Source organism: Orycteropus afer, unplaced genomic scaffold, assembly GCF_000298275.1.
Source record: "Orycteropus afer afer isolate SDZICR_OR568_19922 unplaced genomic scaffold, OryAfe1.0 scaffold00074, whole genome shotgun sequence".
Taxonomy (NCBI): domain Eukaryota; kingdom Metazoa; phylum Chordata; class Mammalia; order Tubulidentata; family Orycteropodidae; genus Orycteropus; species Orycteropus afer.
The window spans coordinates 5,481,132-5,500,227 of NW_006921661.1; the positions used below are offsets into that span (position 1 = coordinate 5,481,132).

The window sequence follows — 19,096 nt, forward strand, 5'->3', positions numbered from 1 at the left end:
TTGGGAAATATATGATTCAGGCCAAGGCTGAGCCAATGCTGGGTCCATGTCATTAGTCTCCTAAGAAAAACCAATCACTCCAACCAGAACATGGTAGCCTGATAACCTAAGAGATGGTGCAACCGGGTCAGCCTTATTCCACAGTGTGGTACCATTGCCACTCCCATCTTTATCCTGGAGAAGACCATTCCAGGCTTAGATTTGAGAGACAAAGTAGATTGGGGTAGGAGCTGGGGGGAAGTTCATGGGTGGTAGGGGTGAGAAAGGAGAATCAAGCTGGAGATGTCAGAGGCGCACCACTGCCCTCTGCAAAATAGAGACAAATGTACTCCCCGAGTCTTCCACTGGGCAAGAGGGACCTCCCTGTAGTCTGGGGTGGGGAGGCTGGGAATACAGGTGTTTGCATGGAAGGTGGTTTCTGCCACTCACCCCCAAGGCAGAGCGAACAGTCTAACTAGCCTGAGTCCTAATGGCTGTCCTGCTTCCTCCAACTAGCCAGGACTGAGTTTCCTCTCTAATTTTGGGAAGAGAAAAAGGGAAAGTGGTAGAGAAATCAGAAAGGCTGAGATGTGTTAGTCACCATGTAGAACAGGACAATCCAGAAGTGAGAGGGCTTGAAACGGTCACTTTCTCCTCCTTAAAAAAAACCTAACATTGTAACAGTTTAACAAAATTATTATAATTTCTTTTAAATAACCCACAGACACCCATGATGCTTCCAAATTTACAGAACAAAAAGCACTTGAGAACTCGGCAGAAAATCGGTTTGTAGCTGCTTCCTCCCAGGTTCCTAAGAGCTGGCTCAGTTCACCTCCAGGACCTCAGTCTCTGGGAGGCCAAATTTGGTCTTGTGGTTGTCGAAGAGCTTCACCAGGGCCTCCATGTACATGGCATGGTACAGGTCAATGTCCTTCTGGGTCGGTTGCTCCAGCTTGGGAATGGTGATGGGCTCACCCACTGCAGGGATGGGGTAGAGGTTAGTCAACACCATTCAGGGTCCCCACCCCCACATCCACTGTGATGCTGATGGCAGCAACCCTGTGCTATGTATCTACACTATGGGTCAGGGCAAGTGCTGAATGCGTTCTGTGTCTCATCTCAGGTTGTCCCTTCTTACAGTTGAGAAGACTGAGGCCCAGCGGCACCCTTGGCTGCCCAAGGTCACACAGCCACTAAGGAGCAGGTGAGGATCCAGACTGGCTGATTTAGTGCCCTTACTGAATGCACTCTGTTGGGGGTTCCTGAAAGAGTTGTGGGATCAAATAACAGCTTTGCTTTTGTCCTGCTTGGGTGGGACAAGTCATTTCACCTCTCTGAGTCTGTTTCCTCATCTGTCATATGTGGACCCTTCTCACAGGGATCTTCTGAGAATTCTGGGAAATAACTTGACATGTTTTGAAAAGTGTGGATGGTAAGAGAGGGAGGTGGAGATCAACATTCATGTTATCTGTGCATTGTTTTATTTTCATATCCTGCTTCATCTTTATATCTAATCCACCCCCAAGTTCTGTTAATACTATTTCCCAAATTTCTCTAAAATCTATCCACTTCTCTCCTATCTCCACTGTCCAGCACTGTTCCCTAACTGGCTTCCTGGATTCCATTCTTGCCCCTTCTAACTAATTTTTGACACAGCAGCTCCTAGCTCCACTACTAACTTTAAAATGCAATCTGAACCCCTGCCCCCAAAATTATGCTCTTTCTATTCTTAAGATGAAGTGCCCACAGGACCTTGACCCCTCTCCAGCCACACTTGTGGCACGGTCCTGACTGCCTCCTGGAGATCAGACCTGGTATGGGATTTGTATAGAACCAGAAGGCATTTGACTGCTAACCAGAAGGCTGGTGGTTCAAACCTACCAGCCACTCCTCAGAAGGGGCAATCTACTCCCGTAGAGATACCACCTCAGAAACCCAAGGAGGCATCACTATGAGTCAAATTAACTCGATGGCAGTGAGTTTTTTGTTTTTTTCTTTAGAGTCATATACAAAGGTGAGTCTAGGGTCATGTCACCTGAAATTTAGGTAATCTGTCTCTACCTAAAAGTACAGAGCAAAATACCTGGCACTGATAAAGGAAAATATCTGAGTGAGCTTTGGCCACAAAGAGTCCACTGCCTGTGGCCCGCATCTTCCTAATGTAATGTCTAGTTTGTGAATTCTTAATAAGTGCACATATACACACATACACCCCAACAGCAAGTAATTCTTCAGAATCCTCTTGAAGGCATTTCCCAACTGTCCCAAATAAACCAAATCAGCACAGCTGATGCCAAGTGCAGCTGGTTTTGCTATAGTTCTCATAGGCTTACGTGCCAATCATGTTGATTCACCTCACCCTCCCTTTCTAAAAACCCATACAATCTTGCTGTTAGAACTTCACTTAGGCTATTGTTTCTGACAGAAGCTCTCTGCTCTCCTCCTCTGCCAGATAATTTCTATTCAGTGAGCAGTGTAAGAGTCACCCCCTCCCTGGGGTCCACTCTGACTTCCAGAGAACTCCTCACATCACCATTAGTCTATAATACAGTTTTCTCTGATGCACTGTGAGCTCTACAGACAGGGACTGCTGGTTCTTGTTTTCTCACCTCTCACAGGGCTTGGCTCACTGTAATAGAACTATAGCACCACCTCTGCCGGAGCACACCTCTGCTGGTCATTCCCATCAGCACTGACATGTATGGAAATCCTCATGGTTAAGAGCACAGACATCAGAGCGAGGTGGCCTGGATTTGAATTCTAGCTCTACTACGAACTAGCTGTGTGACCTAGGCAAGTTAATTGCTCTGTCACTTGACTTCCTGATTTGTAAATGAGAAATATAATAGTAGCCACCTCACAGATCTTTGTATTAAGTAAGTTAACAGAGAGAGTGAGCTTAGAGCAGTGCCTGGCACACAGTAAATGCATGTGAACTGTGATCATCTTAAAAACAAAGAAAACCCTCTTGGCCTCACAACCCCCTCCAATCATTGCCTCCATTTTTCTGCTGTCTAAATAGTAAAACACAAGAGTGGTTCCTTCTCACTGTCTCTGCTTCTTCCCTCCTATCCTCTCCTTTGCCCACTGGTACTAGCTGAAGTGTCCCCACCAGTCACTAAAACAGCTCTTGCTAGGTCACCACAGATTCTAAGTTGCCAAACCCAAAGGTGGATGCTCAGCTCTCATGTCTTCCCCCCTCAGCAGCAATGGCACTGATGATCATGTTCTCCTCCTTGAAATACCTCTTCCTCTTGGCTTCTGGATGCACCTCACTCTCCTGGCTCTCCTCCTCCCTCTGGCTGCTCCTTCTCAGCCTTCTTTGTTGGCTCCATCTCACTTCTCTGACCTTTTAGTGGCATCATGCCCCAGGCTTAGTCCTCAGCCCTAAGCCCTCTTCTCTATCTGTACTGTCTCTGGGAGGCCTCACCCTGTCCATGGCTTCAAATAACATTGATGTGCTGCTCACCAACATTACATTCCAGCCCCAGCTCCTCCCTAAACTCTACACTGGTATATCTAACACCACTTCAACATATCCACTAACAGGTACCTGAAGCACGTACCATCTAAAACAATACTCTTGATTCTCTTACACAAACATGCTCCTCTCCACCTTCCCCATCTCATTAAATGGCACCACCCATTCCTGGCATATGTAGTCCAAAACCTTAGAGTCACTGACCCCTCCTTTCTCTCATATCTAACATCAACTTCATCAGCAAGACCTGCCAATTCTACCTTCAATCTCTATCTTGACTCTAACTGGCTCCCACCACATCTGTTATCATCATCCTCTGAGCCTACATCTTCAGTCTGAGGCCACCTTCCTGTCGTGCCTACATTGCTACAAAACTCTTCCCTCTCCACCTACCTCTGGACACAAAAACATAAATTTCTCAAAAACATAAACATAAACTGCTCAAACCCTCAGAGACATCTCATCACACAAAGAATCCAATCCCAGCTCTCACATCTGGAGATCTGGCTCCTGTCCAACTCATTACCGCTATCTCCTATGTCTCTCCCTCCAGCACTTGTTCTTTTCTTCTGTTCCACACTTGACATTTTTTTCCTGTTCTCTGGATACACTAAGCTCATTACTGTCTCAGGGTCTTAGCACATGTTGTTCGTGCTGCCTAGAATGCTCTTCCTTTCCATTTGTCACATGGCTGGATCCCTCCCTTAATCCAGGATTTTGCAGAGGCCTTCCTGGATCACTGTCCTCTCACCTGGATTTATCATTCTTCACAGCACTACTTCAAATGAAATGTGGTTGTCTTCTGCTTCCTCCACTAGAATACAAGCTCCAGGAAGGTAAAGACATAGCCTCACTGTACAACTGATACGGAGAGCAGAGCCTGGAACATTGTAGGCAATTGATAACCCATTGCCACTGAATTGTTTCCAACTCATAGCGACCCTATAACTGAATAGAACTGCCCCATTGGGTTTCCAAGGCTAAATTCTTCATGAAAGCAGATTGCCACATCTTTCTCCTGCAGTGGCTGGTGGGTTCAAACTGCTGACTCTTCAGTTAGCAGCTAAGCGCTTTAACCACTGGACCATCAAGGCTTCTTAGGCATTTGATAAATAAGTTTAAAAGTTAAGCTACTCTCTACTCTGTGACAAATATTTGCTGACCCTACCACACGGGCCAACTCCCTTTCCAATATGTCCTCCATACAACAGCCAGAACAAACTCCTAACACAGATCTGACAGCAGTGGCACCCCACAGTCAGGACAACCTTCAGCCCATGGGCTGGGGGACTCACCAACAGTGGTGATGGGCTTGGAGTAGGGCACCAGCCCCCAGGTGTCAGAGGAGAAGAAGCCTCGGCCATGGAAGATGCATGGGGCAAAGCCAATATATTTCTGGAATTTCTTCTGGACCCATCGACCCCAGGAGCCCTCCTCGAAGATTATCTGCTTGTATACTTCATTCTCCCCAAAGGAGTAGATGGGAACCAGGTCGGCTCTGGAAGGGAGACGATAGGACCTGTCACAACTGAATTGCTGGCTTCAGATCCTACTTTCACAAGATATTCCTGACACCAATGAGGTGCACCTCTGCCCCTAAGGGTGTCCCAGAATCACCTGGAGGGATCCCATAATCACATGCCCCTCACTACCAGACTGGGATGGGCCTCTGCCCTCTGCTAGTGAGCAGGGATCATGTCAGGGCTTTGGGGCCACTAAGCAAGAAAGAAGGTTGAGCACTCTACTCTAGAATGCCTCTTCTCCCTCATCCTTCGGGGTCTGCCTCCCCTGGGAAATTCTCCCTGTCACACATCCCTCCTCAGCCCCATATTTAGCCCCCACCACAGCTCTCAGCACATATCCCTACCCTCTCCCCATTCCCACAAATGGTGTTCCCTAAAAGCAAGGACTGGGTCTGATTTGATTGTATCCCCTGAGTCTGGCATAGGATCAGACATTGAAGAGCAGGGTTTTTGCACTTAAGCCCAAAATAAGATCCTGAGGAGACAGTGAGGGCTGGACAGAACCTAGATGGTGTGACTTAGTGCCATCCCTAATGTGTGTCTGACTACAGGTCACACCCTCTCCCCCTCTGGCTATGTCTCTGCTGGAAGTACACTATCTCAGGTCCCATGCCTCCTCCTGAGTTCATCTGGAGCACAGACATGGGAGAAGAAAAATGGACTTGGAGCCCAAAGAGCTCAGCTTCCTGCCCAGGTCACTTAGCCTCACTCAGTCTTCTCATGTGGAAAATGAGGATGTCATCACCTGCATGACTGCTGGGGAATCAAAGGAGACAGCAGAAGTACAAATGCTCTGTCAAAATGAAATGTGCTAAACAGGTGACTACAAAGAATGTATCTCTGCTTTTCTAGAAAGGATCAAAGAACTCCAATTTGCCCAGCTCCTCTCAGCTGTCCTCAGGGTCACTTGCTTCCAATCAGTCCTCCCTGGTGTTTCCAGCCTTTTCTCCTTCTTCCTAACGTCTTGCTTTCCTAGCAGTGTGACACACTTTGGCCACAGGTGCTAAGTCTTTTCCTAGTCCCACTCTAATGCTTACCCACATATGAGCTTGGCTTCTTAGATGACCTGTGAGGGCCCAGGAAAATACAAGCTGAATCTGCCCCACTGAAACACCCAGTCTACACTTGGGCAAACTTGGCATGAATCTCCTAGTCTGGACTCCAATCTGCTCTTCCCTGCAAGACAGCAAACTCTTTCCTAGGCCCTCCCAGGGCCCAGACCCTGCCTCCATGGCCAAGAAGACTGCTGTCCTGGGCCAAGCAAGGTATCAGGATTGTGTGTGTATGCAGAGGAGGCACTTACCCGTGGCGCAGGGCCAGTTTCACAAAGCCCTTGCGGTTGCGTAGGGTGACGGCGTTCTTGCCGGGCATGGAGCTCAGAGACTCAGCTGCGCCACCCACTACGATGATGATGGCATTGCCGCTCCCATTCTTTGAAAGCAGGTAGTCTATGGTGTCCCGGTTGACAGGGCAGATGCCTGAGGGGGGACCCTCAGTCAGGCCTGCCTGCTAATGCACTCTCCACCCCCTGCACACAGTCATATGTGGACCTGGGCCCCAGATCCACCCCAGCCACTTTGAAGGTATATGGCTCTAGGCAAGCTATTCATTTGTATAAGCCCTAGCTTACTCTTCTGTAAAATGAGAACATGATACAAGGTTATTTTGGGGATTCATTCATTTGGCAAATATCCCCTGAGGTCCTAAATCTCTCTGGCTGGAGCATGGTGCTAGGGACCCAGATGAATTAGGCTGGTGGGGGTGATGGGCAAGTTGACAATGATAGTGTGACAGGCAATAATTAGGTTGTGCAGAGGCACCCTTAGCACAGGGGCTAAGGGTGCCCAGGGGTTTCCTGAGGGAGGTGCTCTGCACATTTCTCTTTCATCCATCTCTCTCCAGCTGGACCCAAAGAAGGAAGGTCAGCAGGCCAGTTCTTAAGCTTTCCCTCCTCTTTTCTATCACCCAGATCCTCCTCTGCTCCTTCTTCCTCATCCAGGGGTGCTGCTCAGCCCTCTAGAGGGGTGGCAACCCTAGGCCTGAAGAGACCCACCAGCTGGTGCCATGGTCCTGGCTCTTGGCATCTCAAGCAACCACACTCCAGATCCTAAGGTGGGTAAAGGGTAGCATTATTGGAGGGCCTAGTGCAGATGTCAGGGACTAGGTCTGATTTGATTGAAAGCTGTAGGGAGGGGAGAGAGAGGAATGGGCCGAGCAAAACTGATCAGAAAAGCTTAAGAGAGGTGGTGCCAGTGTGGACTCAGAGGGAACTCAAATGCCAGATATTTTTACAGGTGAGAATAGTCACACAGCTAAGAAACAGTATAACCCAGGTCTGGCCATTCTGTGCCTGGAATCTCCTAATACACAGCAAGAGACCAGGAATAATGCTCAAGGCAGAGGCAGAAGTCAAGTCAGGCTAAGCCAAGGCCTAGCTCTGGCTGCAGCAACACTGCTGAACCCTGCAGCCAGAGGTCCCACCAGCAGTCAGTACAGCCTATGGAGATGGCGGAGGTAGAAGCCACCAATTTTAACACTAGTGTCATCCTCTCTGCCTAGACTCTCACCTTCAAGCCAAAACACTGCTCCAATTTCTTCCTGAGAAGAAGTCCACCTTGATCCTGGGGGGAACCACATGCAGGGAAGTATTCCTCAACTTCTCATCATAGGATAAGGCCCAGTCACCCTTCTCTTCTACTTATCAAAAGCCTATCCTTCTCAGCCTTCAGCCTCAGCCCAAATGTCACCTCCTGCTTGAAAAGTCTTCCATCTAAGCCAGGATGAGTCCTCGCCCTGGGATTCCAGAGAACACTGCTCACATATCTGTATGAACATCTCTCTAGTGCAGCCTTAATCCAACTGTGTCTGTGGCACCTTGTAACACCCAGCACAGGACCAGCAGATTGGCTCCCAGCCTATCATCATGCTAAGTGGAGAGGTTCATGTCTTGATAATGAACCCCACCAGGGCAAGGAGAGGTGGAGTCTCACCTCCGGACATCAGGTACTCCCTCAGCACTGGCATCCGGAAGTTGCCGGCCAGTGTGGCCAGGTAGGGCCTTATACCAGGAAACTTCTTGCTGACTTCTGTGGCCTCTGTGCTGAAGTTGCAGAAGGCACCCAGGCCCATGATGCCATGGGGGTGATATCCAAAGATATAGTTCCTGGTGGTCAGCAAGTTGTGTGTCTTCACCAGCTGTGAGAAAAGCCTTGAGTCAGATGAAAATGGCCAGGATAGGAGTATTGGAGCACACCCCAAAGGTAGTGGGGGGACTGGACATGCCAATCACCACCTGGAACTCTGTGGGCCTCCAAGGGACTGCAGTGACTCTCCACGTCTGACCTCAGACCTTCACCACTAGGGCCACAGTGCTGGGTGCTCTGCAGTCCCTGTTTGGATTGTGAGTCCCTGGAAAGGGGTGAGAAACTTTCTCCATCCCTGCCCTAATTCCCCCAGCAAAACATGCCCCAGATCCTCTTAGTCATACTCTCCCAGCCTCCTGTCTTCCCTCCCTTGGGCCCTATCCTCTTTGCCACAGCCAGAGGGACTGTTCTATAACCCAAATCCAACCACCTGTCCCTCTCAGACTAAAAGGGGGTGTCTAGCTTCCATGAGGATAAAGTCCAAGCCTCTAAATTTAGCAATCAGGACCTTGGCTTCAAGCTCTGCTCTCACTGTCAGTCTCCAGAGACTGTGGGCTCCCTGAACGTAGTATCTATCTGACCCCTGTGCCCTGAGGATGGATCGTCCAGCCCACCACCTCCTATTCCCCGGCCCAGAAAAGGTACAGTGCAACTGGTCTAAATGGGAACTTCCTTCCAGGCAACCAGGCTCAGCTCAGGCTCTAAGGCAGGAAGGACAGGACAGATCAACCCACAGCTCTTGTGGTTGGTGGCAGCAGCTGACCACTTATGGCACTATCAACAAAGCTGACCTGAGACGCTCCAAAGAATGATTGGTTTCCTCAGGGCCCGCCCCCTACCCTGGGGCTGGTGGCTTGGAAGGTGCGGTGATGCAAAGTTTCCAGAAACCCTAAGCCATGAGCAGTGGCATCAGTAAGTTTGTGTCACTCATGCGTTAACTCATGATGTCCAACCACCTGACACCCATCTATCCACTTGGAAGTCCTCCCATACCAAACCATTCAGATAATGACAGCTCTGATGAGAGTGCCTTAGAAGGTTCAAAAAGTAAATTAGCATACAGTTTTAGTCTTGTAGGTATATTAACACACGTAAGCTGGGCTTACGAAAAATGTTTTTGTTGTTATAACTAACTACAGGGGTATTTTTCTTAAACATAAAAAATTTCTGCTGAAAATGGAACCAAAATGTTACAGACATCATTTTGATGTCTCCCCTTCTAATGGTGTCATCTAGGGCAGTCTGCATCCCCCGCACTCCTCTAGCAACACCACTGGCCATGAGAGGTAGAGAGCCAGAGACCCCTACCCAGCTTACAAGGAACATAAAAATGGAGGATGCTGAGGGGCTGAGCATCAATTTTTTCTGATTAGAAAAATAACAAAGACTTATGGAGAATTTTAAACATACAGAAACATTTTAAAAATCAAAAGCACATAAATATCTTCACCCAGATAAACAACTCTGATGTGCTGATGGCTTTCCTTTTTCTACACTTTTTTTAAAATCACAAAACTGAGCTCCCATGGTTTCATATCACTTTTATATAATTTTATAACAAACATATTATAGCTATTTTCTCTTACTAAAATTCCTCTCAGGAGCATACCTTCTCACAGCTCCGCCACAAGGAATAGAACTGAATCAAACTCCAACTGATGGGCATGTAAAAAGCTTCCAGCATTTCCCTCTTAGAAATAATGCATCAGTAAATACCTTATCTTTGTCCACATATCTGATTGTTTTCTTGAGACAAACTTCTAGAAATGTAATTCCTGGGTCACAGGGCATAAACATTTTGGGCCTTTTGGCTGCCCTGCCTCCAAAGACGTGGTTGCACTAACATTCCCACCTGCAGCGCATGAGAAGCCCACTACCCTGCACGGTGAAGCCACATCACTGGTCCTCAGCAGAATATCAAGAGCCCGGGTTTTCCAGAACCCCAGATCTGTGAACCTCTGGGCTAAAGGGAGGAACTCGTGCCCAGTTTTGGGGGAGAGGGTGCTGGTGGTTGGCCTCAGAAAACTGAAATCCAAACCTTCACCTCTTGATAGGTGACAGATTCCTGAGAGGGGATGGGATACAGGGTGGCTGGTAGCATTCTCAAATCCACGAATGCCAGTATGTGTAAGTGTGAGCAAGATTCCTTTACTTTTTACCAAGTGTTTCTTTTGTTGTTGTTGTTGTTGTTATGTGCCGTCAAGTTGGACCCGACTCATAGAGACCCCTCCTTGGGTTTCCAAGGCAGTATCACTACAGAAGTAGATTGCCCCATCTTCCTTCTGAGGAGTGGCTGGTGGGTTTGAATCACCAGCCTTCTGGTTAGGAGTCAAGTGCCTTTGGCACTACGCTACCAGAGCTCCCACTGTTCCTTTTAGGGCACTCATATCGTTTCTCCCATTTTGCCTTCAGTAAGTGGGAAACCCAGTGAACTTCCAGCTGCCTACCAACTAAATGGGGGAACAGAAGCAGCCTAATCCATGGCTAATGAGGAGTGGAGGCAGTGAGGAGATCAAAAGGAGCTGAGTTTTACATGAGCTTTGCAAGGTGGTTGTTGTGATGTTCTGCCTCCTAAAGAGCAAGTCCGCTCAGCAAACTCCTCCAGGTAAAGTTACAATTAAAAAGCCTCTGTGCAAGTTCCCAAGGAGCTCTGATGGTACAGTGGTGGTTAAGGCACTTGGCTGCTAACCAAAAGTCAGTGGTTTGAACCAACCAGCCGCTCCATGGAAAAAGATGAGGCAGTCTGTGTCTGTAAAGATTTATAGCCAATGGGGAAACCCAGTGGGGGTCACTATGAGTCAGAATAGACTCTCTGGCAGTGAGTTTGGTTTGATTTTTTGGTGCCAGTTTCCATGGAAAAGGAAGGTGTAGTGGTGCCCACTTGGCTGGGCCTGGTTGAGTGGCTAGGCAGCTGCTGGTAATTATTCCCCACAATAAGACTGGCAATCAACTCAATGGGGATCTACTCAGACAGCTGAGTAGCTGTCTTTGGGATGTTGTCTGCTTCCTGTATATAAGGAGAAGGCTTGGGAATGGTCTCTAGCTTATGGCACACTTGGACCCTGCATGTAGCTGTGTTGTTCAGCAGCCTGCCGTGCTCTGCCGACCTTAGGACTTACAACGGACTTGAATAATGGCCTGCCTTGTGGTTTGGTAACATCAGGACTCTGCCTTTTACTAGTCAACTTTGGGCTTGGCAGCCTCAGCAGCCAGCAGCTGTCTGAGTGAAGAAAAGCCTCTAGCTTCAGTGGGCCGGAGGCAGAGCTGAAGCCCAAGGCAGAGGGGCTTTCACCCAGCCCCTAGAGCCTGGCACTTTGAACTTGGACTTAAAGCCTCCAAACTGTAAGAGAATAAACTCCTTTTGTTAGGGCCATCCCATTAGTGGTATATATTCCTGTCAGAGCAGTACTAGGTAACCAGAACAGAAGGCATTAAGAGTTTAGGCAGCCAGTACAAGATTACTCTTGAGCTAATGTCCAGGCCTGATCCAATAACCAGGAGCCCAAAACACAGAATGGGCTGGAAGAGCCCTGAAGATCAGAGCCAGCCATTTGATCACAAAATGGAGACTGAGCCCTAGAGAAGAGAATCGCTGCTTCCCCAGAGGAGGTCATAGCATATCACCATCCATGTCTAGACTAGGCCACCAGCTGTTTTTCTCTGGTGGCTGGGATATAGATGTTTCATCTGATGCGACCCTAGGTAGCCCACCAAACTCTCTACCTGATTGGCCATCTGGTTAAATGAGGCGCCTCAGGGCACAGTGCAGGTTAATGGCCCTTGGCGCTATACCCAGAAGAGCAACTTTGATCTGTCTTCATTCCACACTCCCTTCCCCCAGCACTGGACAGAGTGTCTATTCAGGAAGGAGGGGGAAGGGCACTGCTGATGAAGTTCTGTTGACATGCCCTCTCTCATGTCCCCTGAATGTTCTATGGCAAAACCCCAGACTATAGTGGAGCCCAGGCCAGGTCTACTAGCTAACGTGAGGCTGGGACATGTTCCTGGCAAGTCAATCTTCACATTCTGCCTCTCGGGCCACACAAAGTCTGATTGGAGTGGCAGGCAGAATAGGTACTCAAATAGGCTGGTCCCACCCTGGCATCATATATAAAAAGACGTTCAGGCTCAGAGAAGAGCAAGGACTTTCCTAACCTTACATAGTACAACCAGGGCTGGAACTTGGGGATTGACTCTATCATCTGTTCAGCAAGTTGGTTGATGATGGTGATGGGAGATTTCAGTGTGAAAGAAGACAGGTTTCTATACGCACATCCCTGATGATCCCCCAGCCCTAGCCATGAGGCCCTAGATGTTCAGAGGCCTCATGAAGGTGGAGGAATGTGTGGGAGAGAGTATGGACCCTGAAACAGAGAGTCATGGTTCCTACACCAGCCTTGCCACTAACTTACATCATGACCTTGGTACAGTCCCTCCTCTATGAGCCTCACTCTTTTTATCTGTGAAATGAGGCAGATGGACAGATGATTCTTAGCTCAGAGTCTTTCTGAATCTTCTCTCCAAAGAACCTGTCTTAGGAAGAGGTGACCCAGAGCACTGCCCCCTCCTCTTCCAAGTAGCTAGCAGTTCTGTTGACTGCTGCTAATGAATGGACCCCACTTCTGCTAGGGAAAGGGATGTTCTTTGGGCCAGATGGGTTGCTCTGGTGGCAAAGAGAAGGGAGTAGGGAGAGTTGGAAAGGTGAAGCTGGAGATCTCATTACACAACCATTGGCAAAAGGCTGGGAAAAGGTGGTAGGATATAATCTCACAGAGTGTCAGAGCTGCCCTGACATCAAGTTACCAAGGACAAACCCTCCCTGTACAGAAGGGGAGAGTGATACCCTGAGGGGCAAGAGCTTGACCAAGGTCACCATTAGGCGAGGGCAGAGCCCAGGCTAGGTTTCAGGTTGAGGCTCAGTGGCCCAGCCTGGCTTTAGACTTGGTGCCCAGGAGCTGTTGCCGGGCCAGCCTACAGATGCCCTGTAGCTCTCAACTCCTAGCTGACTTCTTGGAACACAGATGTGATAAGGGACATGGAGCTTTGTTTTGGCTCTTTGAGAAGGGCAGAGATCAGGTGGGGAAGGGACATGAGGTTTTGTTTGGGTTCTTCTGGAAGGGTGGAAATCAGGTGGGGAGGGGAACCTGCCTGTCACAGGTCTGATGGACAGTAATCAAGTTATCTACCCTGTTATGGGTTGAGGGTGTTATCGGCTTCAAGGAAGCCTTCTGAGGACATGCCAGAGTGGATACTGGGCAGGTTATGCTGAGCACAGCCTGGGGCTGGGGCCCTGAGCAAAGGGGCCAATAGAGAGTGCAACAAAACAAACGCAACACACTGCCCTCGAGTTGGATCCAACTCATAGTGACCCTTCCTTGGGTTTCCGAGGCGGCATCATTACAGAAGTAGATTGCCCAACCTTCCTTCTGAGGAGTGGCTGGTGGGTTTGAACCTCCAGCCTTCTGGTTAGCAGTCAAATGCCTTAGACACTATGCCACCAGAGCTCCCAATAGAAAAAGCAGAGTCCAGAGTACTTCACAATAATCAAAATTTACTACTTTTATCATGTAAACAGACCCATTTTGCAAATGAGGCAAAGGAGGCTCCATACGTTTGAAAAAGTTGACAATGGTCCCAAAGGCAGAAAGTGACAGAGTCTAAAAGGGTTCATCTCCCTAGGGTAGGGACCAGAGCTGACTCTCTGGGTCTTCGTGCCTAGCACAAAGCCCAGCACTGGACAGGGAGCAACAATGACAGGTCAGTGGATATAGTGACAAAGCAGGAGACAAACCTACATCTCCGACTCCAACCAGGAACCGGGCATCAATCCAACAGAGATGTTCTGGGATTGAATCTCTCCCAGAGAATCAGGCAGTAGGAATTCAATGGAAAAGAACCTGAGGCCAGGATTCAGGAAGTCTGGGTTCTAGTAGTAATGCTGCCACGGACCTGCTGTGCAACCTAGACAAGTTCTTGCCCCTCTTTGGGACCTGGTTTTTCTCACCTCCAAAATGAGAGGGTTGGGTCTCATTATGCAACATCCTCTCAACATCACCACCTAAGAATTATTTGCACACAATACATGGGGAGGGAAAAGAAGAGGCGGGGGAGGGGAACCAGGCCCCCAAGGAGAGGAAGGTCCTGAGAAAACTGGGCTTAGGCTGAGATGGTCTGAGGGTGCTGGCCCTGGGCTATCCCTACAATACTGAATTTAGGGGAGGAAGTGGGACTACCTGGCCATCTCCCCCAGAAAGCATACTGGGGTTTCTCAATTGCTGACTCATAAGAGTAAATGTACACCACCTTATACCACGCCCCAAACACTTTCACACTCTCACACTGCCTCCAATCCTCAGGACCAGCCACCTCCGCTAAGTTACCTCAGCAGCTAGGGCGTGTCAGAAATGGGACACTGAGGGAGCTGGCCAGACAGGTCTTTCCTCTGAGGGCTAAACCTTCAGTGTTCTCCCAGAGTTCCCCACAATCCACCAGGACTGCCCTCATGCACCAGGGCCCCTGATGCCTCTACCTTGCCAGCCCAGCTTGCAGACCACAGGCCACCAGGGTGCAGATTGAGAGATAGAGATAAGAGTGAAAACCAGATGGAGCAACATTTATCCTGTCAGGACCTCAGGGTCAGCACTAGAGAAGACAAAGAGGGTGAGGGCGCAGCAGCCAGTGGTCAAAAAGGAAGGAAAGCAAGAGACCAGTTGGTCTAAATTTGCTTCCCCAAAGGGAAGGGACAGTGTCTTACCAGGGTCATACTGGTTCTTTCTACCTCTCTCTCTCCAAGTCTGCAAGAAGTCTGTGTATTCACTCAGCTTATTTGGGGCATGGAGAGGCAGTGTTCTGTGGTAGGAAGAACCTTCTAAAGATCTTAATAGAAACACTTCTCTCAGCCAGTCTCTGGGGGGGTAGCTGGGGCATCATGGCTTGGTGGATAGGGGCCCAGACAGTTTGATATGCAGTGAAAAAAGGACAAGACCCTGGAAGCTGAAGTGGCTGGGGAAGGCTTCTGGCAGAGGTGCTCCTTAAGGAGAAGTAGCACTGAGAAGAAAATAGAAAACAACAAATTCTGCCAAGGGTGGAAAGACTACTAGTGGGATTGTAAAATGGTGCAACCACGTGGAAAACAGTAGGGCACTTTCTTAAAAAGCTGGAACTAGAAATTCCCTATGATTCAGCAATCCCACTACTAAGTATATATCCTAGAGAAATAAGAGCCATAACGTGAACAGATACATGCATAGCCATGTTCATCACAGCACTATTCGCAATAGCAAAAAGATGGAAACAACCTAAATGCCCATCAATGAAGGAATGGATCAACAAACTATGGTACATACATACAATGGAATACTGTGCAACGTTAAAGAACAATGATGAAGAATCTGCAAAACATCTCATAACATGGATGAACTTAGAGCCCATTCATTATGCTGAGTGCAGTTAGTCAATCACAAAAGGACAAATATTGCAGAGACTACTATTGTAGAAAGTCAAGAAAAGGGTTTCATAAAAAAAAAATTTTCTTTGATGGTGGGTGGGGAAGAGAAGGTAAACCACTGACTAGAGGGTAGATACATATTAACCTGGGTGACCAAAAAAACTAAACTCACTGCCATCAAGTTGATTCCGACTCATAGTGACCCCCTTTGGGTTTCCAAGGTGGTAAATCTTTATGGACGTAGATTGCCCGGTCTTCCTTCTGTGGAATAGTTAGTGGGTTTGAACTGCTAACCTTCTGGTTAGCAGTCAAATGCCTTAGGCACTATGCAAAGGGAGGATAAAAAAAATAAAAAAGAAAAATAGTGCTGAGGAAGCAGGGTAACAGCGAGAGCACAGGCAGCTGTGTTTGAGAATAAGCTTGGGGTATGGGAGATGGTGAGGAGGCAGGGTGAAGGGGGAGGATCTCCATTCACTGACAGCCTGCTAGGAGCCAGCACCTTTTTTCAGGGAATCTCCTTTAACCTCACAGCAGCCTGTAAGGCAGGCATTAATTCAATCCCATTTTTACAGAAGAGGAAAGTGAAGGTCAGAAAGTAGCAAAAGTACATGAGGCTAGTGAGGGGCTGAGCTAAGATTTCAAATGCTGTCTTGCCTCAAAGCCCATGGCCATGAACCCCCAGTAATCCATTTAGCAACTAGCTGAGAAATATTTCTTCAAGATCTTTGTTAGGAAAGAAAGCCTGCCCTCCTCCATTACTTTAAGTTCTCTCCCTGGTTCAGCCACATGAACCTGGGCCTCTTTAGTAATGTCCTTCATAAACCACCTCTATATTAAATTAAAAGATCCCTGCTATCACAGTGGTTAAGTACTTGGCTGCTATCTGAAAAGTCAGTGTTTGTAACCTCTCAGCCACTCCATGGGAGAAAGATGATTACAGGCATACCTCGTTTTATTATGCTCTGCTTTACTGCATTTCATAGATACTATGTTTTGTACAAACTGAAGGTTGTGGCAACCCTGTGCTGGGCAAGTCTATTGGTGCCATTTTTCCAACAGCATGTGCTCACTTCTCATCTCTGTGTCACATTCTGGTAATTCTCACAATATTTCAAACTTTTTCATAATGCTATTGCACACTTAATAGACTACAGTATAGTGTAAACATAACTTTTATATGTACTGGGAAATCAAAAAATCTGTGTGACTCACTTTATTGAGAAATGTCCTTTATTGTGGTGGTCTGGAACCAAACCCATAATATCTCTGAGGTACGCTTGTACAGCCTTGGAAACCCTATGGGCCACTATGAGTTAGAATCAACTTAACAGTAATAGGTTTTTTTTTTTCTTTTTTGGTATATTAATTTATGCCCTTACTATTCACCAAAGGGCACAGCAAGGAATGGCTATAATGTCTGCTGTTGTAACTAATCCTTTTATCACTCAGGATATAATACATTTATGTGAAATATGTATCTTCTGATCATGTTTCCTTTTTTGCCTTGGCTACCAAGGCATTCAGAGTGGAATGTGAAGCTCAACCACAACAACTCTGTTGACCCTTATGGCTGAAATACTAGTTAGGGTTTCCTCCCTCCCCTCAAATCTTGATTTTTGACTTACCCTGTGTGGCATTACATGTATTCTAAAACCAGTTGTTGTCGAGTCCATTCTGTTCCCATGTGTGCTGGAGGAGAACTATGCTCCATGGAGTTTTCAATGGCTAATGTTTCTTCCAACGCACCTCTGGGTGGACCAAAGCCACCAACATTTCGGTTAGCAGCCAAGCACAGTAGCTGTTTGCACCACCCAGGTGCAAACTTCCTATGTTTGTACCACCCAGGGACTTCATATGTATCCTAAATTGCCTCAAATTACTGCATAACACAGAGTGGAGTATGAATAGATGTTCACAGTGGAAGATGCCACATGGTTCAACTTGTCATGTGCTCAACCACTTAACCCCCTGGATGGATGGTGTGTTAAGGTCTGAGTTCAGATTTTTCATTTGCTCCCACCCACCCAAGATAACACACACAAGCTTTACCTGGATGGGAAAGTAGTCTCGAAAGTAGCGCCACACAGCCCAGTTTCGGACCCACTGTGACCGCCTGCCACCTTCCGGGAAACAAAAAATAATGTTGGGAAAGAGTGGGGATGGGATCGAGGGGAGACTTGGGCAAGACAGACAAAACAGAAGAGTTTAAAACTGCCACAAGGCCCCTAAGGAAACTGGGAATATGGCATTCCAGTTTGAGATAGATTAACTATGATCTTACACAACATCTGCCCCCATCTTCCCTATGGGCCGTATTCCATATTCATTCTCTCATGTTATGCAAAGCTTGAACATAGTAGGTGCAGGAGGGAGATAGAACCAAGGGTGAGAGGGTGGTCTGAGGGAGGCTCCATGAGCTTGTACCTTTGTTGGGCGTGTTCCAGTCAAATGCCAGCCAGGTGAAGTAGAGCACAGCAATGAGCCAGCAGTCGGTGCAGAATGTGTACATGAGGATGACGCTGCAGATCACTCCTGTGGGGGGCAAGCAGACAGCCGCAGGTCAGGCCCTGCTCCCCCCTCAATGGGCCTCAGTCTCCCTTCTGGGCAATGGTAGTCTGGGGTCCTGAACCAAGACTCATTAAGTGGCTAAATGAGCATTTACCATGTGGCTAAAGGAGCATTTACCATGGCACTAAGTTAGGCAAAGCCAGAGCCACAGACAAAGGGGGACTGTGACCATGGCATGTGAGAATGGCTTAGGGAATGCTCAGCCTGGGAGGGCAGGCTCACTGGGACATAAGTCTCATCCTTCAGACTGGTGGACTGTCCCAGCATCAAGGGGGCAGAGGGGCTCTCTGTTGCCTGGGCAGTAGAGCTGGAGCAGGTGGACTTCAGCTTCCTGTGAGTGTGTTCTTAGAGCTGTTCTGTCCTCTCCTTGAACGCTCCCCCTACCCACTGGCCAGCACAGAATTACTGTGAGTGAGGGGAAGGAACACCTTCCAAGAGCCACTACATCTCAGGATTTGTGCTGAGCCACTGTTTCAATTGTGAGAAGGTAAATTTTACCCAATTTTGGAGGTAAGAACACTGAGGTTCAAGGGGGAAGTAACCTGCCAGTGGTCACCTGGCAGGACAGTGGCACAGCCAGAAGTCAAACCCAGGTCTGACTTTAAAGGCCATACTTTGTGACCAGAAGTTCACCAAAAATTAGAACCCATCAACGTCCTCTCCTCAAGAACCCTAACATGGCACTCAGAAACCTTCCCTGGGACCAGCTGCTACCTGGTCACTCTGTTCTGGGCCTGCTGGCCACAGTCATAGCCACAAGGTTGAAAACCCTGGCACAGAAGGGAAGGGAGGTGCCAAGCCTGGTTTATCTTATGACTCACCCCCAAATGTCCTTACAGGGCTTCTCTCTTTCCAATTCTTGCCCAACCTTTAAGGCCTGGCTCAGACTTTACTTCTTCAAGAAGCATCCCCCATATTATACTATTCCCATATCAGGCATCTCTCACCTCTGAGA

General features: G+C 48.0%; 1 protein-coding gene across 1 annotated transcript in view; it reads right to left on the reverse strand.

The window, feature by feature from the left end:
- Positions 1-802: 802 nt before the first annotated feature.
- Positions 803-19,096, reverse strand: part of DGAT2 (diacylglycerol O-acyltransferase 2) — a 26,249-nt gene continuing 7,955 nt past the window's right edge. Inside the window, exons 4-9 of the mRNA XM_007940923.2 lie at positions 17,998-18,105; positions 17,623-17,693; positions 7,974-8,178; positions 6,287-6,461; positions 4,756-4,958; positions 803-957 (exon numbers count right to left, since the gene is read on the reverse strand). Coding sequence (XP_007939114.2) covers positions 803-957; positions 4,756-4,958; positions 6,287-6,461; positions 7,974-8,178; positions 17,623-17,693; positions 17,998-18,105 — 917 coding nt within the window. The remainder of the gene's footprint in view (positions 958-4,755; positions 4,959-6,286; positions 6,462-7,973; positions 8,179-17,622; positions 17,694-17,997; positions 18,106-19,096) is intronic.